Source organism: Perna viridis, chromosome 11 (genome assembly GCF_037379345.1).
Source record: "Perna viridis isolate PV_CMFRI_1.1 ecotype Kerala chromosome 11, ASM3737934v1, whole genome shotgun sequence".
Taxonomy (NCBI): domain Eukaryota; kingdom Metazoa; phylum Mollusca; class Bivalvia; order Mytilida; family Mytilidae; genus Perna; species Perna viridis.
The window spans coordinates 22,472,971-22,493,274 of NC_142455.1; the positions used below are offsets into that span (position 1 = coordinate 22,472,971).

General features: G+C 33.3%; 1 protein-coding gene across 5 annotated transcripts; it reads right to left on the minus strand.

The window, feature by feature from the left end:
- Positions 1–5,397, minus strand: LOC148603377 (uncharacterized). Of its 5 annotated transcripts, XM_088552472.1 has the most exons (5): positions 5,045–5,394; positions 4,404–4,606; positions 3,819–3,950; positions 2,067–2,834; positions 1–1,031 (listed from the first exon to the last, which is right to left on the minus strand). In XM_088552472.1, exons 2-5 carry the CDS (start codon positions 4,444–4,446, stop codon positions 61–63), a joined length of 1,914 nt encoding a protein of 637 aa, XP_088408598.1. In that variant the 5' UTR covers positions 4,447–4,606; positions 5,045–5,394; the 3' UTR covers positions 1–60. The 5 variants fall into 5 exon arrangements, with proteins under 5 accessions (XP_088408598.1, XP_088408595.1, XP_088408597.1 ...); XM_088552469.1 differs by lacking the exon at positions 4,404–4,606 and having other exon boundaries at positions 5,008–5,397; XM_088552471.1 differs by having other exon boundaries at positions 4,404–5,394.
- Positions 5,398–20,304: the final 14,907 nt, after the last annotated feature.

Sequence of the window (20,304 nt, forward strand, 5' to 3'; positions counted from 1 at the left end):
TTGTTATAATCACTAATAAAAACCATTTTGTAAAAAAAAATAATAGATAAAACAAATCAATCAAGTCTCAAATAGATTTGGATTCAAGTTAAGTAGTTTTCTTGCTAATTTAATATCATTGTAACCATCCAGTGTTAAACTCACTGGCATCAAGAGATCTGTCATTCCAAGAAATTTCATAATAGGCAATGGTAAAATATCACTCTTTAAATCAAGGAACAAATAGTATTGGTAACCAGTGAAATGCTTTCGGAGTGAACGACGACAGAGAATAGAGAGTGGCCTAACCGGTTCATACCACTCTGTCCACAATTCAACGAATTTGGTGAAGTCTTTGCTGTACCTTTGTGCTGTGTCCATTAAGGAAGATGTTAAAGGGGACAATGCTAACTCATCAAGAATGGACAACGCTGTAATATCGTGTTGACGGAAAAGTGGAAACAACTTCTGACTGTCAACGAATATATTTGCGGATATGAAGTGGTAAATAAGGCTGTTTGTTCTGTGATGGTGTCCCAGACGACCCATTGTATTTACAATATGAATAGGATCAGCTCCTTGTAAAAGCAAATATTGGAATTCTCCATGCTGGTAATTACGCCAAGCCAATGCTAACGTGTCCATTACACATAAAGTGTTATTATACTGATGCTTTCTTACCTGGAAAATACGATGTATTATTGGCAAGTTGTCGATCATTATATCTCCGTTGTCATGTTTATAATCAACGATGAGGTACAACATTGAGTAGCTATAATTATGAACTTTTCTAAACGCTTGCGCCGATCGAAGAACTCGGACAACATCATTAAATTCTAGATACTCTGCCCATGTCAGAACACTACATTCCTTAAATTCTGCGTTTTTGTCAAGACCATTATCAATAAAAAGTTGGACAGCATGTGCTTCATCAGAGAAAACAGCTTTGATCATTACTTCATCAAACATGCTTTTGTCATCTTTTGTCCCATTTATCATCTGTTGACTGAAGTCAGATTCTGCAAGAATTATATCACACATCCAATATATACCTGCAATAAAAAAGTTGATATAACCTTATTTTTCAACAGCAATAAGTATGATCACACAAATCGTTTCTAGAATGAAGTTTCGATGATGTTAGCTTTTTCAATCGAAGCCTAGCTAAGTATATAGAAGCAAACTATTTCCGCTTTCACATCAATAAGGCAATGTTATACATAAGGAATTTCCTCTATGCTCTAGGAAAGCTGATCAATTATAACATCCGAGGAATCAAACAAACTACAGTTTATGTTATTACATTTCGTATATTATAGTTTCCATTTAAACAATGTGTTTCTAACAAAGCAATATTTTATGATATTGAACGCTTGGTGTTTTAATTACAAGTGATAGTGCACGGCAGACGTTGGCTGTTCCTATTCACTGTTAAATTGTTTTCTGTGGCAAAATCATCAGAATCAGAGCCAATATTAATTGGTCTAATATCTATTAGAAGGAGTTTGCCTAAATTTGTTCGTTTTTAAAAAGACAAAAACATATATAAAAAAAACTGGCTATAATGAACAGTGTAACTCTTTTTCTTTAATGGAAATTATGCTGATAAAACCCTTACGAATATCAGCAATTTGATTCCACAAAATAATCTGAACACTCAATGATATGCTATGCTCAACCAATGAGGACCAAGCAAAAATATAACCATGTAGTATTCAACTTTAAAATTGTCAAGTATTGTATCTATACAAGAATAGTTTTAGAATAATATATGTGTATACCAATCGATGGACACGTGCTCTACGGGTATGTCAGACGGCGACAAAATAAAATCAGAATGCCATATTCATTGGATGTGCATTTAAACTGGATAATTTCGAGATACGTTTTGTACAGATTCAGAGTCGTATTCGAAAATTATATGATTATTTTTTTTCCTTAAGAAAGTGCATACACCATATGAAATGAAAATATCTTTTTCTTTTTACGACGGTGTATGAAGATAAAAAATATCTAAGTTTGAGTATGGTCGTTAGCAAGGAGTCTTAAAATTTACATTAAGGCCTAAAAATCGGTACGACACGTACCTTTTTCATATATTAATTGAAAAATCCTCTTGTAAAAAACAAGTTCGAGTTTATCAATAGACAACAAAATGCTTGCTTCCTTCATGTTGTTTTTCTCCAGGAGCTCTATAGTTCTTTCTGACCAGAACTGCATTATGTTATTCGCTCGAAATAATCTACAGTCTAATCTTCTTTTCTCATATAATTTCATTATGTTATAAAGTTTACAAAACGTATTTAAATGGTTGAATTGTAAAGCAACGCTTAATGGGTCATTCAGGTAGTTGTATTCGGTGTCTACATTACACGGAGTTGTGTAAAGCAGTTGGGGGTCCACGGTTGCTATAGCAATACCCATTTGAGGATTAGAATGAGTCAAAGCAATGTGTACTGGAGTAAAATGGTGTTTTGATGTGTTCAGGTAATCATCAAACACACCACAAGTTGATGCAAACGGTAAAACCTGCTTGATAATCTCCTGTTTATCATATATTACAGCCAGATGAATCCAGTAAACTCCAGCTGTTATTTTCCTTGTATAACGACACACGTTTTGAGGAACTGTGACATCACAAGTATTTGAAACCTCAGCAGACGATATGTCCTGGTCCACAGTTATGACTTTTCTAGTTTTATTAAGTGCTACGTGAGGACATCTTGTTGTAATTATTGCTAGTTCAAGCCGTTTAATCATTTCACCAGTTGGGATACCCTCTTTATAGCATAACTCGAGATTTTGAGAGCAAGCACAGAATTCTTTTTTGGTTGCCGTTTCAAGCACGTAATATTCTGAAATATATTTGATGAAGATACTATTAAGTCTAAAAGAAACAAATATTAAATATATATAAAATTGTGAAGTGACGTACAAGCATGAACTTCATAACATACGCGTACATGGTGCTATACAACTACAGCTACAGTATATACTAACACAATATAAAGCTCTACAATTGAAAAAAAAAATATCATTATCACTATAACGTTTAAGATATGATGGAGAGAACTAAAGAGTCATTCTATACGATATTTTGTCGTTTCCATCAAAAACATTCTAAGGCATTTAGTCCAATGCTTGTGATTTTTTTTTATGAAGCATTTTCAAAAACATTCATCTAGAAATAAAAAAAAGTTTCTCATTACATATAATGCAAAATTTTCAAATAAAATGTCCATATTTATTGCACCTTTATGGATCGTTTATACTCAGGATCTTGCATGTACTATCAAAAATAATTGTTTATATACAAAGACTTAAACGCCAGTATGATTAACAAAACCATAAAGAGGAAGAATTAAATTTCTTAGAAACCAAATACTTAACTAACGTACACCGTATATTAAGCTGCAAAAATGTTAAAGATGTTCGCTGCTCATCTTCAGCCTTTTTTTTATCAGATTTTCGGACTCCTCCGGTTTTATCCATTTCATGCATATATTTTTTGTGCCAAGTCATCATAACCCCCACTTTTCTTTCATATTTTAATTACACACACTTTAAAATGCTATTTGAGAAGTTTTCATGAATTAATTATTATTTCTTCAGGATTTTTTAATAGATAAAATCTACAAAAGCAGAATGTATGGATAATCAAGAGATTTTTTTCCCGCCAAAATTTCAAATTATACTTAAATCTCAAAAGCAAGCACACAGACAATTTTTTCTACTTATATCGTTCTAGTAAGAAAGATATTAAAAGTTTTGCACACCCCTTTGAAATCCTTGTTATTCTTTATCAGAACAACGAACATCTGTTGATATATGATACTGACCAAACCAAAACATGCACGATAGCAGATGTGGGTTATCTTTAATCTGTTTTATAACATTTTCTTCTTGACCATCTCTGATGGAGAAAAGGAAATCACATTTTTCTTGCTGAGTTAATTGTCGGCGATCTGTAACTATACAAAACATGAACACACACATTTACCGATTTACACCAGTCACTCGCGGAGTGTATAGTTTAAACACTCCCCCTTTTTTTACGACTGGGGCAAAATATTATATATTCTTAAATTATACAACTGTAATTTCACTGCAACACTTCGCTCGGTTAAAAGTTATACTAACTAAAATCCTGTATCCGCCCTGTCGGTGACAGTAAACGAATCTGAATAAAGTTTTAACATGGAATCATTATATATATATATTTTGAATTTCACTGATAATCTGTGGTCCTTTTCACAAAAAATCGTAAGTGTAAAATTAGTCGTAAGTTGGGACGTCACAATAGCTTGATTTACTATGACGTCATAACTTACGACTAATTTTACACTCACGATTTTTTTGTGAAGAAGACCACAGAAATATTAATTTTTTATCCAAATGGTATTCCCTGAATTATGTAACCTTACATTTAATTTTCAAACATTCTGCAAAAGAGTATTGACTCTCCATTGTTGAGTGATATACCCTAGCTGGTAAATCTAAATACAGTCCTTGAACCGATCCGCGCAACGATCTAACGGATCGATGACCGCTGACTGATTGACCTCTTACGTATTGATAACCGATTACCGATCTGATCGCAATTTGGTATTATAAAATGACGGATGATCTGTTTAAAATAAAAGAAATGTGAAAATTAAAGTATAATTTGGTGTTTAAACCTATTGCATTATGTAAATATGTGTAAAATTGACAAAGAAAATAACACAAACCGTAAAATACATTGGCCGCTCTGTGGCCAGTTGATGCAATCACCCGTTTCATGGATCGGTTTCAATTGACGGATCGATGACTGATCGGAAACTGATAGGTGATCAATGACGATCGCAATTTTGTATAGGTGTATAATGGGAGGCGTCGTGTATATACTCGGAATGTTTTGTTGCTTCATATTACAATATACACTCCCTGACATTATTAAATAAAACAGAAATTTCCGAAATTCTGTTTGTTAACTGTTGATTAAATGAGTCATATGGATCGAGCTTAATTACGTGTACATTTATTTACTGCAATATAGCATTCGTGAAAGAGTATCTTGACTTACTGTAGTTAAAACGATTTTCGTCGTAAGCTGAACGCCATTTGCGTTCATACAGTTTACTAGTTGATTTTCCCATCTATGAGTTGGAGTTACGTCCCCTGGATCAATGTTTATGTAATTAATGCTCTTCTCACGTCCAATGTTTTAATCCTTTCCTGTAATAGTGGTATTTGTAGTAGTAAAGTGGTCCATTTTCCAAATGTAACCTTCCATTATTAATAATTGTTTCGTAATTTTAAAGTTTCCATGCATACAGTTTATGTATTAATCTCCGTAGTAATGTTCGAGTTGACAGAATGTACAGTCATGTAAACTAACACCCACGTGATAAAAAGTATTTACGCGATATTTTCAACTGACTTAATTGGTAAATTTGCGATGTATTTTTTTACTTCCTATTAAAGTTAAGCAAAATGACAGTCAAACTTTATAAATCAGCGTACGTTTAGTCACTTGATCGAACTATTATTTATGTCACCATTATATTTAAAAAAAAAAAAAAAACCTTTAAAACTAGTAAGTCAAACAATTCACTGACCCTGCGTTCTATTTAAAGATCTTTTGAAATTAATTTTGACTAAATAGTTGTCCTTATAAGCATCAATTAAGTAATACATATAATTTGAATTTATTGTATTATTGTTTGTTGAAAAAAACCCTACATCTTCTGAACCTAAGTCGCATGTCCATTTTTTAATCATTTTGATTTCATAAAGCATATACATTTATGTCAAGTATAAATATCATTAATATCATTATCATCATTGAGAATCTGTCTTACGGGTGGTAATTTGTGCAACAAATCTTTCATCATAAGGAAGTTCATAATGGGCTTCGGCAAAATATGAATGTTGTTAGCAAGAAACCTGTAATATCGATATCATTTGGAGTGTTTCCTGAGGGCACGACGGCAGATGCAGGAGAGTGATCTGTCCGGTTTGTACCATTCTGTCCACACATCGTTGAATTTGTTGAAATCTTAAGTGTGTTTTTGAGCTGTACGCATTATAGAAAATGTTAACGGTGATGCTGCTAACTCATCAAGAAAGTTTAACGTTGTTATATTATGTTGACGGAAAAGCGGAAATAAAATGTCAGTATCGACAAAGATATTAGCAGATATAATATGATAGAGAAGAGTGTTTGTTCTGTCACGTGCTTTGTGTCCTAAACGACTTACTTCAGTTATGATATAAATAGGGTCAGCGCCTTGCAAAAGTAAATATTGGAATACCTCATGCTGGTTTTTTCACCATGCATATCCTTAAGCATCCATTACATGTAGATGGTTTCTTATTTGGTTTCTTTTTTATTTGACAGATACGATGGATTATTGGTAAGGGATTAATAGCAAACTTTGACTTAACGTTATTTTCGTTTTCAACAATAAGATACAACATAGAATCGCTGTAACCACCATCCTTTCTAGATGTTTTCGCCGGTCGGAGAACTCGAACTACCTCCTCGTATTCTAAATACTCAGCCCATGTCAGCACACTACAGCCCTAAAATTCTGCGCTTTTGTACAGACCATGATCTATTAATAGTTTGACAATATGGGGCTCGTTGGAAAATACAGCTTTTATCATTACTACATTCAATATTCTTTTGTCATCTTTTGTCGCCTTGAACATTTGTAGACTGAAGTCCGAAAGAAACTTATCATACATCCAATATGAACCTACAATATAATTGCAATAAGTCGCATTCAATGTATTTAGCATTAAGTTTCCATGTGTATTAACTCTTCCGATTTCGGCGAGAGCTTCCCGACATTCTATGAAATAAAGTTAACATTATCCCGCTTGTGTTCTCATGTGAAAGCGGAGATTTAGCCGCATCAACGGCAATTCCTCCCGTTATATTTGAATATTCAGTGTAAAATAGAAATAAATAACCTTGCCCAGATGTGGTTGAAAGTAAATTATCTGACCAACAAGTTTCAAAAATAAATATTCTGAACCAACCACCCACTCCCCTCACCAGAACCAAATGGTCATCGCCTTAAAGTTCGTATTTGAAGAAGAAAACGATTTAGATTTCAAAAAACATATAAATGTACATGTATGCCTTTAGACATAGTTGTTCATGGATTATCTAGAATTGAAGAATAGGTTAATGTTTTTCTCCCCAATCTTATGCTTTGTCGTTGAAATTTAATTTCTCTTTCCAAGAACTTAAGAGACATCTTAAATGTTTTATTTTTTATTATCATATAGAACTATAATGTTACCTACCTTTTTCGAATATATTTTCAAAAAGCTTTTTTGTAATAGTATAAATCAAGTTTTTTTCACAGACAACAGAACGCTAACTTTCTCCATGTTGTTTTCTGCGAGACTCTCCACAAATCTCTCCGGCCAGTTTGGAAGAATGCCAGGCCATGATAAACCGCCATGGCTTTTTTTATATCTATATGATCTCAATTTTATATTCAGCTCTCTAAAAGTAATTAATTGGATGAAATGTAATGCTATAACTTAATGGATCATTCAGATAGTCTTGTCTCTCGTCTACCCAACAACTCTTGCTTAAGAGGGGTTTGGGCTCGATCGTCATCAAAGATATGGCCACTTGAGTGTTTAGACCGGCGAAAAGCGGTGTCTTAATGTATAAAAGTAGTCATCAAATACACCACATTTTAAAGCAAATGGTAAAACCTTTTTCAGGATCTTCATTTTATCAGATAAAACAGTAAGATGTATCCAATAAACTCCGGCTGTTGTTTTTGAATTTCTGCGATAACGACACACATGATGAGGAATCTTGACGTCACAGGTCTATAAAATCTCAGGATAGTTACGATATGTCCTGCTTAATCTGTAATGCTATACCAGAGTTCTGAAGTGCCAGATGAGGACATTTTGTTGTTATGAGTGCCAACTCGAGACATTTCATTAATTCAATAGTTGGGGTGTGTTCTGTACAACATAATTCAAAGTATTGTGAACAAGCACAGTACACAGTTTTCTCAATGGTTTTTACCTTGATATGTTCTGAAATAAATGATTTCCAACTTTTTTATTTGTTTATGATATTGCAAAAGTTAACAGTGTCGAAAAAGACAACATGCATGTACTATTTTTCGGTCAAATCGTTAAGCATGAAATAGAAGTATCTAAACCATCTTTACGCGCATCATGGCGCATGCAATGATCGTAGCGTTGGAGGAACGTCAATCGGTTCGCTGTAAACTATAAAAAAAAATCAAATTGTGCAAATTAAAACAAATTACGTCTATATGTCGTATAGGCTGTATATTTTGTTATTATAACCCTTTAAATTGTCGGGTTACACAGTCTATATGTATATGGTCTATAATTGAAAGTTTACGGCATGAAATGCAATAATTGCGAAGTCCCAGTACACTTTATACAACTTTATTTACATCTGGTGAAAATACATGTGTACAGATCGGAAGTTAGGGACAAACCCCTCGATTAAACTAGACAAAACCTATTCTATATTTTTACAGAGGATCATAATACACTTAAAACATTCCGAATTTTTTAAGTATTACATCATTTAGCGATAATTGCTGTATTGACAAATTTGCTAGGGGCGGTTTCTCAGCTCAATGACAAATATAAAGATTAACAGGGGATTAAAGAAGAATTGGGTGACCAAAGTCAATTACATTTAAATAAATGTCAGTAAATAAATATAGTTACTATAGATACGGAGAAAATATTAAAACAATAAAATAAACGATGTCCAGCACTTAAAGTTCAATAAAGTTCTGTTTCCACTAAAAACGTCCATTGGGGTCCGGCTTTCCGTTTTCTCTTGGTTATATTATCACAATATCACGTGCACAAAATATGCACAATGTGTACACATTGAAAATATTACATACGCATCACTTCCTTTCTCTTTTTCGCAAGTACCGCAAGACGACAAGAGGGCACTCGCCATTATAATATTGGTTAGAAACTATTTAATGTGCTTAAGTAAAAGCAGAATTTCAAGTTGACATATGATATATATACTTACAAAACCAATAATAAGCATAATAGCAGGTGTGGGTTGTCTTTAATCTGTTTTATAACTTTTTCCTCTGGATCATCCCTGATTGAAAAGAGAAAATCGCATTTTTCTTTTTGAGTTAACTGCTGGTGATCTGTAACTAAAAATGACAATACATACTTAAAATCGTTGCCTGGTATCAATGTCAGGCAAGGATATACGTAGGATTGGCCTGGTCTGGCCTACCCTGAGCGTTTTGTTTTGTTTTTGTTTTGGTTTTTTTTTGTACTAAATGCCATTCTTCATTATGTTCTTTTTTTCTTAGTTAAGGAGTACTCGAGCTAATAATCATGCAAATTCTGTAATATGTGATACATCCCAAAAGGTTACACATTTTTAAATTTGTTATCAAGTTGTTCTATAAGTCTAGATCTACATGATGAAATGTATAATCATTCATTTCAATCTGTTTGCTCTTAGGAGACAATTCACATTGAAAATCCAATGGTTTCTACTGTATTTCAGTGCTGTTTACAGAGTTGTCTCCCTTTAATTGTGAATTCTACAGTACATTTTATACAATTTATATCTCTTATGAACAATGGTTCATGATAATTCACATGTTATTTTCTGTTTACTTAAGCATCTTAGTAAACAAAATATCAAAAATAAAAATATGTAGGCTTCCAACCCATGTATCACATTTTGTGATTCTTAGTTTGAGTGCTATTTAAGCATTAAATCAGAGTTTTTAATGATTTGTTAGAACCATATATGTGTTACACAAATTCAAAACGGTAATCTATTTTACCTTTGATCTTAGAAGCACTGAGAGTCTGACAGGAAGTTAACTTGTAATACTGAGTAAGAATCTACTAGTTTCGTAATTTTAACAAAAACAAACTGTTCACATCTTAATATATTGTTAATTTGTAACGAAAACAATATTGGTTAATGTAAAACTGTAAAAGGCATAAAATATCAATACATCCAACTTCATCCTGCTACAACATAAACCTTTTTCATATTATTTATGGAAGCAACATTATAGAAATAAATATTTTATTTCAAGAAATGTTTTAATTAATTTAAAGGTATTGTGTTATTTTTTCCCAATTGTTTGGTTTCTTTCTTTTTTTTTTTTTTTTTTGCATGTTTTATTTTTTTGTTTTTTGTTTTTATTGGTTTTTTTTTTTTTTTTAATTTAAAAGGACTTTTTAGTGACCCAAAGATTTTCTATTCAGTTTACAGTGAGATTTACCCATTGTGTCCCTAGCACTGTTAATAATCACCCTTCACATCCAATTCTTAGTATTCCCTAATTAATTATAGTCTCGGTAGAAGAATGTCAACTTAGTTACCTAGTTACATGTGTTCTGCTTCTTACTTTAACCGACCCGTGCAGGTCCGGGAGTCAAAAGAATAGGCCTGCAGCAGCGCTAAGCTTGTCGTAAAAGGCGACTAAACAGTACTCAGAACCCTAGCCGGGGGCTAGGGCGCTTTGCCCACAGAGCAATTAACTGGGATGTGTGCCCCAGGTGGTGGAATGGGATACCCCTGGTGTGTTACATGCTGGGGTTGTCAGGCTATAATACGGAAAACCTGACCGAAAACCATGGTGGTGCGCCGTGTTGAGAAAGATGCCACGTTCTTCGCACGTTAAAAAACCCTACTGTGGAATTCTTCCAGAGTAGGAACCATAGGGCTCCGCCACAGGAGGCTAAATTGCCCGACCCTACCCACCTCTCCTTATTTCCAGCGGAAATCAAAATTTGTCGACCCCATTATCCTTGTGTCCCATCCCATTTTTCATTTCATCATCATTTCATGTTTATTTTATCATCCACTTCATGTTCATTGCCTGAATATAGCTGAAATATTGCTGCTCGGGCGTTAAACCCCAACAAACAAAAAACAAACTTACTTTAACCTGCGCATTAACTTCCTCGTATGGATCAACAACTTCCCACGTATTCAATAACTAGCATTTTACGCGATACTTTCACATGAATCTGACAATGATCGAGTGTAGTTGTTGTTTGTGAGAGAGATACATTTCTACTTTTCCAATGGTATTTTGCAGTTAGGCGACGACCATTTGATATTTAAAGGCGTTGGACTTCAAAGTGTGGATCAAAATATTTATTTTTACCACCGAATCAAATTATGTATCCTCATGTGTATAAAAGCATTATATTCGGATCAGAGTCATTTGAAAGGATCAAAATATTTTTCTCCCCTTTTAAGTGCAAAAATGTTCGGCTGTCGAGTCTAAAATTTATTTTAAAAAATTCTAAGAACCAACCCACCCTCTCCTCTTTCCCCTCAAATCAAATGGGCCTCTCCTTACATGATGATGGTTTATCCTGGTTCTATATAATTTGGTCGTTTTATGAACATCTTAATTTGACAGCTAGATATTTGCGATATTTCACAATGGACGATGTTATACGAACTATTCAAAATGAATCATAGATTAAAAAAAAGTTTTATAACTGGTGGAAATCTATATAACTCGCCGAGGCTCGTTAATTAAATAACTGGAGTTGTTATTTTGCGATATTCGATTTTCACTTATTATGACTTATTATGAAACTTATAAATATCGTCTTCAGCGATTCAATAATGACAGTTATAAAAGAGCCTCCGAGTCGATGGTTGTTCAAAATAAATTTTTATCAATAAAAATATCTGTTCCCCGCGGTCTTCAAAGAAAATAATTTTAAAAAATCATTTTATAATTATTTTTTATCTTAGATGACCTACACGAATTAATGACAGCCTCACCAAATTTTCAGACCATTTCTACACTGAGGGCTTGGGGATTATTTGGGAAAAAAGATAAAGTTGTACCTAATCTGAAAAAAAAAACTCGGTCATGGACAAAAAAATATGAAAATATGATATATTAACCCCCCCCCCACTACACAACAATGTAGATTTTTGTCTCAACGTAAAACCTCAGCCCCCCCTCCCCCAGCATTACGAGAAGAAAATTGCCTGTGCCTAACTCTGTTGACTTGTGGCCAGTAAATAAAACAGATAAATAAGCAGCCCGTATGTACATGTATTTGTGCCAGCTCACACGAACACATTATTCGGATACGGCATACTTGGTGGAGATGCTACTAATTTAAAAGTATTTGGTATGACTCGGCGATCAAACCCACGATTTTTAGCAGGCTACCGCGAGATTATCGAGGTAGTTGTACTTATATAAAACACATCTGTGAAAATGTGGAATGACAACATATAACTTTTAAATCAGGTATCGTATTAAAAACATAATATTTTGTCTGTTGCAGATTCAGGTAGTGGGGATTCAACTTCCTGACCCCCTATTCGTTCGAAAATATTGTTTATTTTACAAACTTTTGACAAGAAATGAGCGTGTAATGTCTCCCTTCTTTTTCCTGGGATCCAAAATCAGACCGTTTAAAGTAAATGTTATAATATTTATCTTCTTGGCTGAATTAGTTGTTTTGTTTTATTTTTGTTTTGTTTTAATTTCATTTGTTTTGTTTTGTTTTGTTTTTGCTTGTTTGTTTTATATTGTTTTTAGGGATTTTTTTTTTGTTTTTTTGTTTTTTGTTTGGTTTTGTTTTTTTTATTGTTTTGTATTTGTTTGTTTTGTACTGTTGTTTTGAAGGGTGGGTTTTTTTCTGTTTAGTTTTGTTTTGTTTGATAACATTGTAGGTAGATCCTTCAGGAAACGCAAGATATTGAATTAGTCTAGCAATAGCATTATTAAGTGAAAGGTTGTCGACTTTAATTGAATTTAGATTTGTTTTGAATTTGTTTTGAATTTGTTTTTAGTGGAGTTCGGGTTGCTCATCCACTTTTTGTTTTTTCTTTGTGTCCTCTCATTTTTAAGCTACGCTACAAAGTACGTACGTCCTTCCATTTGGGTTTTACAACGTTACGCCTTTACAAAAATGATGTTTGATACAAACATTAGTATGATGTGTATAATATTATACACGTGTTTCCTACACAGCCACTTTGAATTATCAATTTTTCCAGTTATGACAGAAAAATTGTGCATGCAATTCATTTGAAAACCGCTTTAGTGGTTTTTGTTACCTACGTTTATACTACATATAGTTTGATCGCTATTATGATACAATAAACCTTCATTTCAAGTGTTTCTCAATGCGTCAATGTCAAATCTTTCAACTCTTTCCGCATGCATTACATTATATTATATGTTGCATTGAACGTAGACTAGCGGCATATGTACTAGTATTCAGTTTCATCATGTTTAGCACCATGTAAAAGCAGGTAGGGCCTTGCCCCGTATACAGGTGCACGGCCGTCAAACTACCGAGGATGGAGTCTGGTGAGAATCGGTTAACATTGGTAAACATCCGAAAGCAGTCCGTTGATATTCAAAAAGTAGACCCTTTAGTGTCTTTTCATAAGTAGCTAATATAATTTGTCTATCAAAATATGTTATGAATGTTAACCGACTCTCCTCGGTTACCTGTTTGGCGGCCATGGGTTAGCTGTGGCAAGCATTTATTATACTGGAAAACGTATTAGAGTAACTCTATTAAAACACTCTTAGTAAGACTGGCTTACTAGGTCTTAAACTACTCGTTTGAGTGCAAAATCATTCACCATTCACAAAATATGAATGGCGTCTGGGGGCGCTCCACCCGTGCCTGGATATTAACACAACCCAAGCTATCTCACATCATGCATTTTATCGTGCGATTTATTAAATCTCAATTCCTCATGCAGCTGACTTTTCGACCGACCTTTATGTCTTGGGAAGTCTTCACAATTCACTATTCACCAATTATTGATCTCTGCATCACTGCACATGGTTGGATACTTGTATCATGTTAAAGGAAAGGAGGTTTTTGACAAAATCATCTGCATCTGAAATATTATCTATTTATTATATTCAAATTATTTCAATTACTTTTTTAATTTTAAAAAATTACGTTATAATAACTCATTTTATTAAACTAATATGAAAACCTGTTTTAACGGTACAAATAGTCAGATTGCTATGTACAAGCGGCGAATTATTTCAAACATTGTTTCTTCCACTGTCTGATTCTTACAGAAACTGACACCTAAGTACATCTCAACTAAGTAAAAGGTTCCGAAAATGTTTCGGGTGAAAATCATCATCAGTCTGCCTGCATTTTACATTGATAAAACCTTCATGTGTGCAGATAAAAAAAAATACTTAAAGTTTCCTTTTTAATTCTTCATTTGCATAGAAAGTATAGATGAAAATATCACGATGATTACAAAGCAACGTCATCTATTGGCAGGTTGTAGAACCTTGATATTAATCACCTCTAATAAGTAGAGTGGACACTATTATCAAATTTTCCTTATAATTATCTTAATTATTTTTATCAAATATCACATGGATGAAATATGCCACATATCAGTAATTGCTTCTTGTAGTATTTAAGGACTAACTGTTATATTTTTTCGGTTTATGAAGAAATAACCTCAATCATAGGGTACACACTACAGGATATTTTCAAGTGTGCACCACAGCATTGAGATTATTTCAAATAGACCGACATAATATAACAGTCATTCTTTATAATTCAATTTTAGTATTGAAATTCAATGAGTAAATCGTTAAAAAAGGTTGCTGTATGAGATGTATGGACGTATTTTTTTTATCCAATCAGAAAGCGAGTTACTTCTGAAATTAGATTATTACAGAATATAAAACACTAAGGCAACATTTCGTGTATAACTCATAGTATATTTCTGGATTTCGTTTCCTATTTTATTTACTTGTTTGGTTTTGAGTACAACTTGTTGATAAATTTATACCGGTCTTGATCTTCTTATATAGTTGGTATAGTTGCTGATGAGGGTTTACTCATTAAATTAGTGTTCAGCATAGGGTTTGCAAGTCTCATTCTAGTTTCGTTTTTCACACCGGAATTTTCTATGTAGAACGTATTGAAATCCGAAGACGGATCTGCATTTTATTGTTTACTTCCGAGACCTCGGAGCACTGCATTACAATGCAAAATCTTATATTTATTGCCTTTCTTGACTTTTTTATCATGTATAATGATTTTTTATCATTTTGTTTTTTCCAAAAGAAAGATCTTTGGGTTTTATTTCTTGAACCAACATCCTGTAAATGAGTAATTTCCATGCATTTGAATGGTAGACTCGAACCCAATCTCGTGAAACCACGGAGTCACGTGACGAGATTTGCATGCCCTAAACCGAAATTATTTGTATTATTCTAGTAGTTACATGTGTAAGTGTTTAGATTCATGCATGATACGGTACACGAAATTGTAAATATTTAAAACATATTCTCAGTGTATATATAAGTTTTTAATGTTCATGTAATGCATTTTTGTAACAGAATTGTGTGATAAACATTTTATCGCAATTTGAACCGATACTTTATCAGATATATTGTATTAGGTCAATAAGTTTTTTTTCTCGTGCATATTTGGAAGTATTGTTTAGAACTTGAATAAAGAATAATATATCTAATTCGGGGTAGAGTCATATTAGTTTGTTGGTTGCGTAGATTGGTCAAATATTAAAAAAAAAGACAAGAAAACGAAAATATCAGAATGAAAACGTATTAAGCCTCGGCTGCATTAAAACAAAATACTATTATAATCATAATTATGGGCGAAAACGGGATTAATAATGCCTCGTCTCAATTTTATCAACAATTAGCAATCAACCAAAATGGACGAAGACGACAAATCAATTTGGAAGTATAATTGATCAAAGTGCATTGTATGCGTGATTTATTCGCAAACAGACAATTTACATTGGTACAAGAGAAATACAATTAAAAAAAACATGATAATAACACACATCAAAACAGTTTAATATATACAATATACTCTGTTTATTTGTTTGTTTGTTGGGGTTTAACGTCCGAGCATACAATATACACAAACACACAGGAGCTAAAACAAATACTATTCATATGTATAATGAATTTACACAACATTTTCGGATAAGACTTCTTGTAAACGCAGTGCTTGGGGTTTAACGTCCGAGCATACAATATACACAAACACACAGGAGCTAAAACAATACTATTCATATGTATAATGAATTTACACAACATTTTCGGATAAGACTTCTTGTAAACGCAGTGCTTGGGTTTAACGTCCGAGCATACAATATACACAAACACACAGAAGCTAAAACAATACTATTCATATGTATAATGAATTTACACAACATTTTCGGATAAGATTTCTTGTAAACGCAGTGCTGCAATTAAACATGTCTGCCATTTTAAATGTTTCTGGAAGGATTAGTTTTATATAAGCCAAGAATCGAAAAAAACATCAAAAACATGAAACACCATTCATATTACTTTAATTTCGCAATGATCCGGCGCGTAGCTGCCTATAGGAAAAAAGGCTTTTACCTGCACTTAATTTTGCCAATTTGGCCTCAGCTACGCGCCGGATGATAACAAAGTAAATATCTAAACAAAAGTGCTTCAACTACATCGTGGCTTTAATTTATCTCTAAACTCCTTGATTCTTAAAATATAAATGAAAGGATCCACAAATGTATTCAACAAAAATAAACTTTTGACTAGATTAACCTTTGGTAAAATTGCATTATCCGGAAAGACTGATCTTAGAACGGAAAAAACACATTTTGGTGCGATGCTTAGAAAAGTAACAATGATGATGACCCCTAGTGTTAAAACGTTTGTTTTGAATCGTTTACTTCTAGCGATTTCTCTATTCGTCTGTTTTGGATTCTCAGGCAAGTTTTGTCTCTTACAAGTCAATGTGACATCATTAGAACTATGGTCATTAACAGAAGTTGTAAATTGTTCAGGTTTATTTTTATCTAACCCGTTCTTGTGCTTGTCATCCGTATTTTTCGCTGTGCTATCTTTGGGTACTAAATATATCAATTTAACATTCTGCATGTTATTTACTTCCTGTTTTTCGTTGATTCTATTTACAGCGATGGATAAATTCGAGTTTAATTCCACTGTTGTTTCCGAGCAGTGTATTTTGTCGTTGTACAAATTAGAAGCTATTTTCTTAGGTTTGTTTGTACTACCTTTTTCGAGCAAGAAATCAACTTTGGGTTTTCCCTTATACTCCAGCCTTTGCGTAGGGCCGTTCTCCTCTCGTGGAACGACCGCTCTCATGTGATAATGCATACGTTTAATGACCCACGTATACGATATCGTTATTGAAATTAACAGAGAGACAAGTGGAATATCGAGTAAATATGGGAAAGGCATATCAATGAAACTACATTTTCCAGATTTCTTTTCTTTGTCTCTTAGAACTAGAGGAATGCTACACAGCAAACCACCGAACACACAAATAATCACGACTGTACACATCATCTTGTTTGACGTAAAGTTCTTGATCCAGGTTTTATGAACAACGAAAGTAGCATTCAAGCGCTCCAGACAGACCATCAATGTGTGTGACAGTGACATGACACTACAACAGTATATCATCCATTCACTTACGATACAAAATGTTGGCATCAGCAATAATTGGGAAATAATTCTCAGAGCAAAGCTCATGCCGATTAGAAAATCACTTACACTCAAACTAAATACCAATACATGGAACCTGCTTCGTCGGAAACTTTTGGATCTGATCATTATCCATATACAAAGGGCGTTCAAACTGCATGCTATACTACAGAAGCTTCCCAAAATAATTGATACACAGTTTGTGTCGCAATTCATGATTAATTTTCACCAATTGTATACAGCACCTATTTTATTTTTTCGGGAATGTATTGATGCATCACTAACAATAAAATTGAATATGAAAGTAAATTTATGTATCACATTTGAGAAATGCTTCTGGCTGCTCCTCTGGGATTGCTCATATCTGTACATATACCTGGTTACATGTCTTCAAAACTAACATAGTAATCGTCAAAGCAATCCTTCGTTCATTGTGCGGTCTTTATCGTTAAACATTCGTAAGGTTTACCCTGTACATTGCCATTGGATAGAGGTAAACTCAAAATGGTCAGCACTGCTCCATCATCACTGTTTAAAATCATGAATGAATGTTACTTTGTCCTTCCTTCTCAATGTATGATATTTGCACTACATACATGACTCTTGATTAAATACCAACTTCGCAGAATTATCGGAAATGATGTAGCTCTACTATATATACAAATGGAATGAGATGATGCTGCAATTATGTATAATTTTATAGGAGACGTCAAAACATGACAATAATAAACCACTAATAATTCATATTCGATTCCGATTTTTTCTTATTTTTTTTCAAAACACGTGGATATAAGGTAAGCACCACTGAATTATTCGATGAAAGAGTAATCATGGGAACCAATATTCTAGCAGAAATTAAAAAAAAGTAATCCAGAGACGAAGACCATGCTTGGAAAACAGACGCACACAACAAAGAACACAAGATACCCAAAATGATACGTACAAAGCAACAAAAGTAAATGAGCAACTCGGACTCCAGTAAAAACTGGGAGCATGGACCAGGTGCACCGGTAGGGGAAGCGTCCTCTGTTTTTCTATACAAAACATATCCACTATTGTTATTTACCGACACTCCACACTGACCAGTTGTATATTTAAATTTTTTAAGAACAAAAAAAGGCTGAGAATCGCATTTCATGTCATGTCATTAGTGAACATTAAAGTTTTGAAGATAACGCGGTAAGGTTCTTGTTGTTCACGTGTTCTTTTTAAACTTAGTTGTAGAAGGTATTGTAATTATGTTTATTGCAAACAAGATTCCTTAATATGTCATCAATCTATAAGAAAAAAATAAATATTCTACAGTACTTGATTCCTTGTATTTATGACTGCATCCACAACATGACTGTTTACTAAGGTCAGTTTTCATGGGGCGTGGTTATAATGGCAGGTTTATTCCCCGAACGCCTACTGGATTAAAACAACGCGTCATTAATTTTATGGATTAAGAGGCCATCTAAAGGGGCATACAATTAAAGTTACCTGTATTTTTTGTGAATTTATGTCAAATTCTACACATCTATATCTATACTCGGCGTCACATAAATAACATACTGTTAAAATTTGAATAAAAATATTTTCTACGACTTTATAGACACCAACCGTCGTTTAAATTTTCTTAAATGACTTGCTCATTCGTTTAGCCAAACAGCTTCTCAAAAACAAGTCGCTTATTAGCTTAAATCATGCGTAACAAATCCTTACGGGAAAATCCCATACTAATATCCGCCATGTTGGTTTTTACGGGACGATTTGTTTACAAACGAAGTGCGTAAGTTCCCGTCGAACTCCGGTGACAATCGTCTGCTTGATCAACTTCTCGGTATTGTACGTTGTTCGCGTAAAATAAATCCGAGATATCCGAAATAACGCCGAAGTGCATTCTGGGTTCTTCGGTTTTTGGATAAACCATTTAAACGTAAACAAAATCTCCTAGCAACCCGATCACTGTAAACATGGCCGACTTTTTACAATGTAAATATTGGCACCTAGAATTAAAATCTGACCGGAATTTAACGATTCAATGTTTAGGGAGAAGCCGTTTGGCTAAACGAATGAGCAAGTCATTTAAGACAATTTAAACGACGGTAGGTGTCAATAAAGTCGTAGAAAATATTTTTATTCAAATTTTAACAGTATGTTATTTATGTGACGCCGACTATAATAGATGACAATAACAAAAATATAAAATATACTCATATTATCATCAAAGATTAAAATTTAATTTATTGATGATAATATAGCTATATTTTTTTAATTTTACATTTGTTGTTTTCACCTATGAAATATATTTTTATTATAATTATAAAAGACTAAATGTAAGATTTCAATTTTATTTCATTAAATGTCATATGAAATATAAATAAGCATACAACATAAAGTTATAACAATAAATGACATACAGACATACATTATCAGTACAGCACTATTCCACTGTTTTCAATTTCATGTTATCCAAATGTTATATGTAATTTAATATAAATATCAATATAAAACATGAATTTCCAACAAGTAACAACATAATTATTCTAAGCACATATCACAGTACAGCACTAATGTCACAAATGAAAACATGAATCACATTTTTTTAAGTTCTTAGAAATGTTCAAGCAAGGTGAAGAAGTTCGGAAGCAGAGTCAGCATACGTCATTAAATCTATGATTCCTGGTAACGGTTCTTCAATGTGGCGAGACGGCGGTCGATGTTCATGTATTTCTTGGCGCGTGGTCTGGTAGTTCCACCGGCTGCTCTCTGTATTCTGTTGATGTCGTTGGCATTTTGAACATCTTTAAACATCTTAATTGCA

Coding starts and splice junctions, on each gene's coding strand:
- LOC148603377 (XM_088552469.1), bottom strand. CDS start 5,092: ATGAACGCAAATGGCGTTCAGCTTACGACGAAAATCGTTTTAACTACA. Junction 2,835..3,818: donor ATCGTGCATGTTTTGGTTTG/GTCAGTATCATA, acceptor AATATATTTCAG/AATATTACGTGCTTGAAACG. Junction 1,032..2,066: donor TCAATTAATATATGAAAAAG/GTACGTGTCGTA, acceptor TTTTTATTGCAG/GTATATATTGGATGTGTGAT.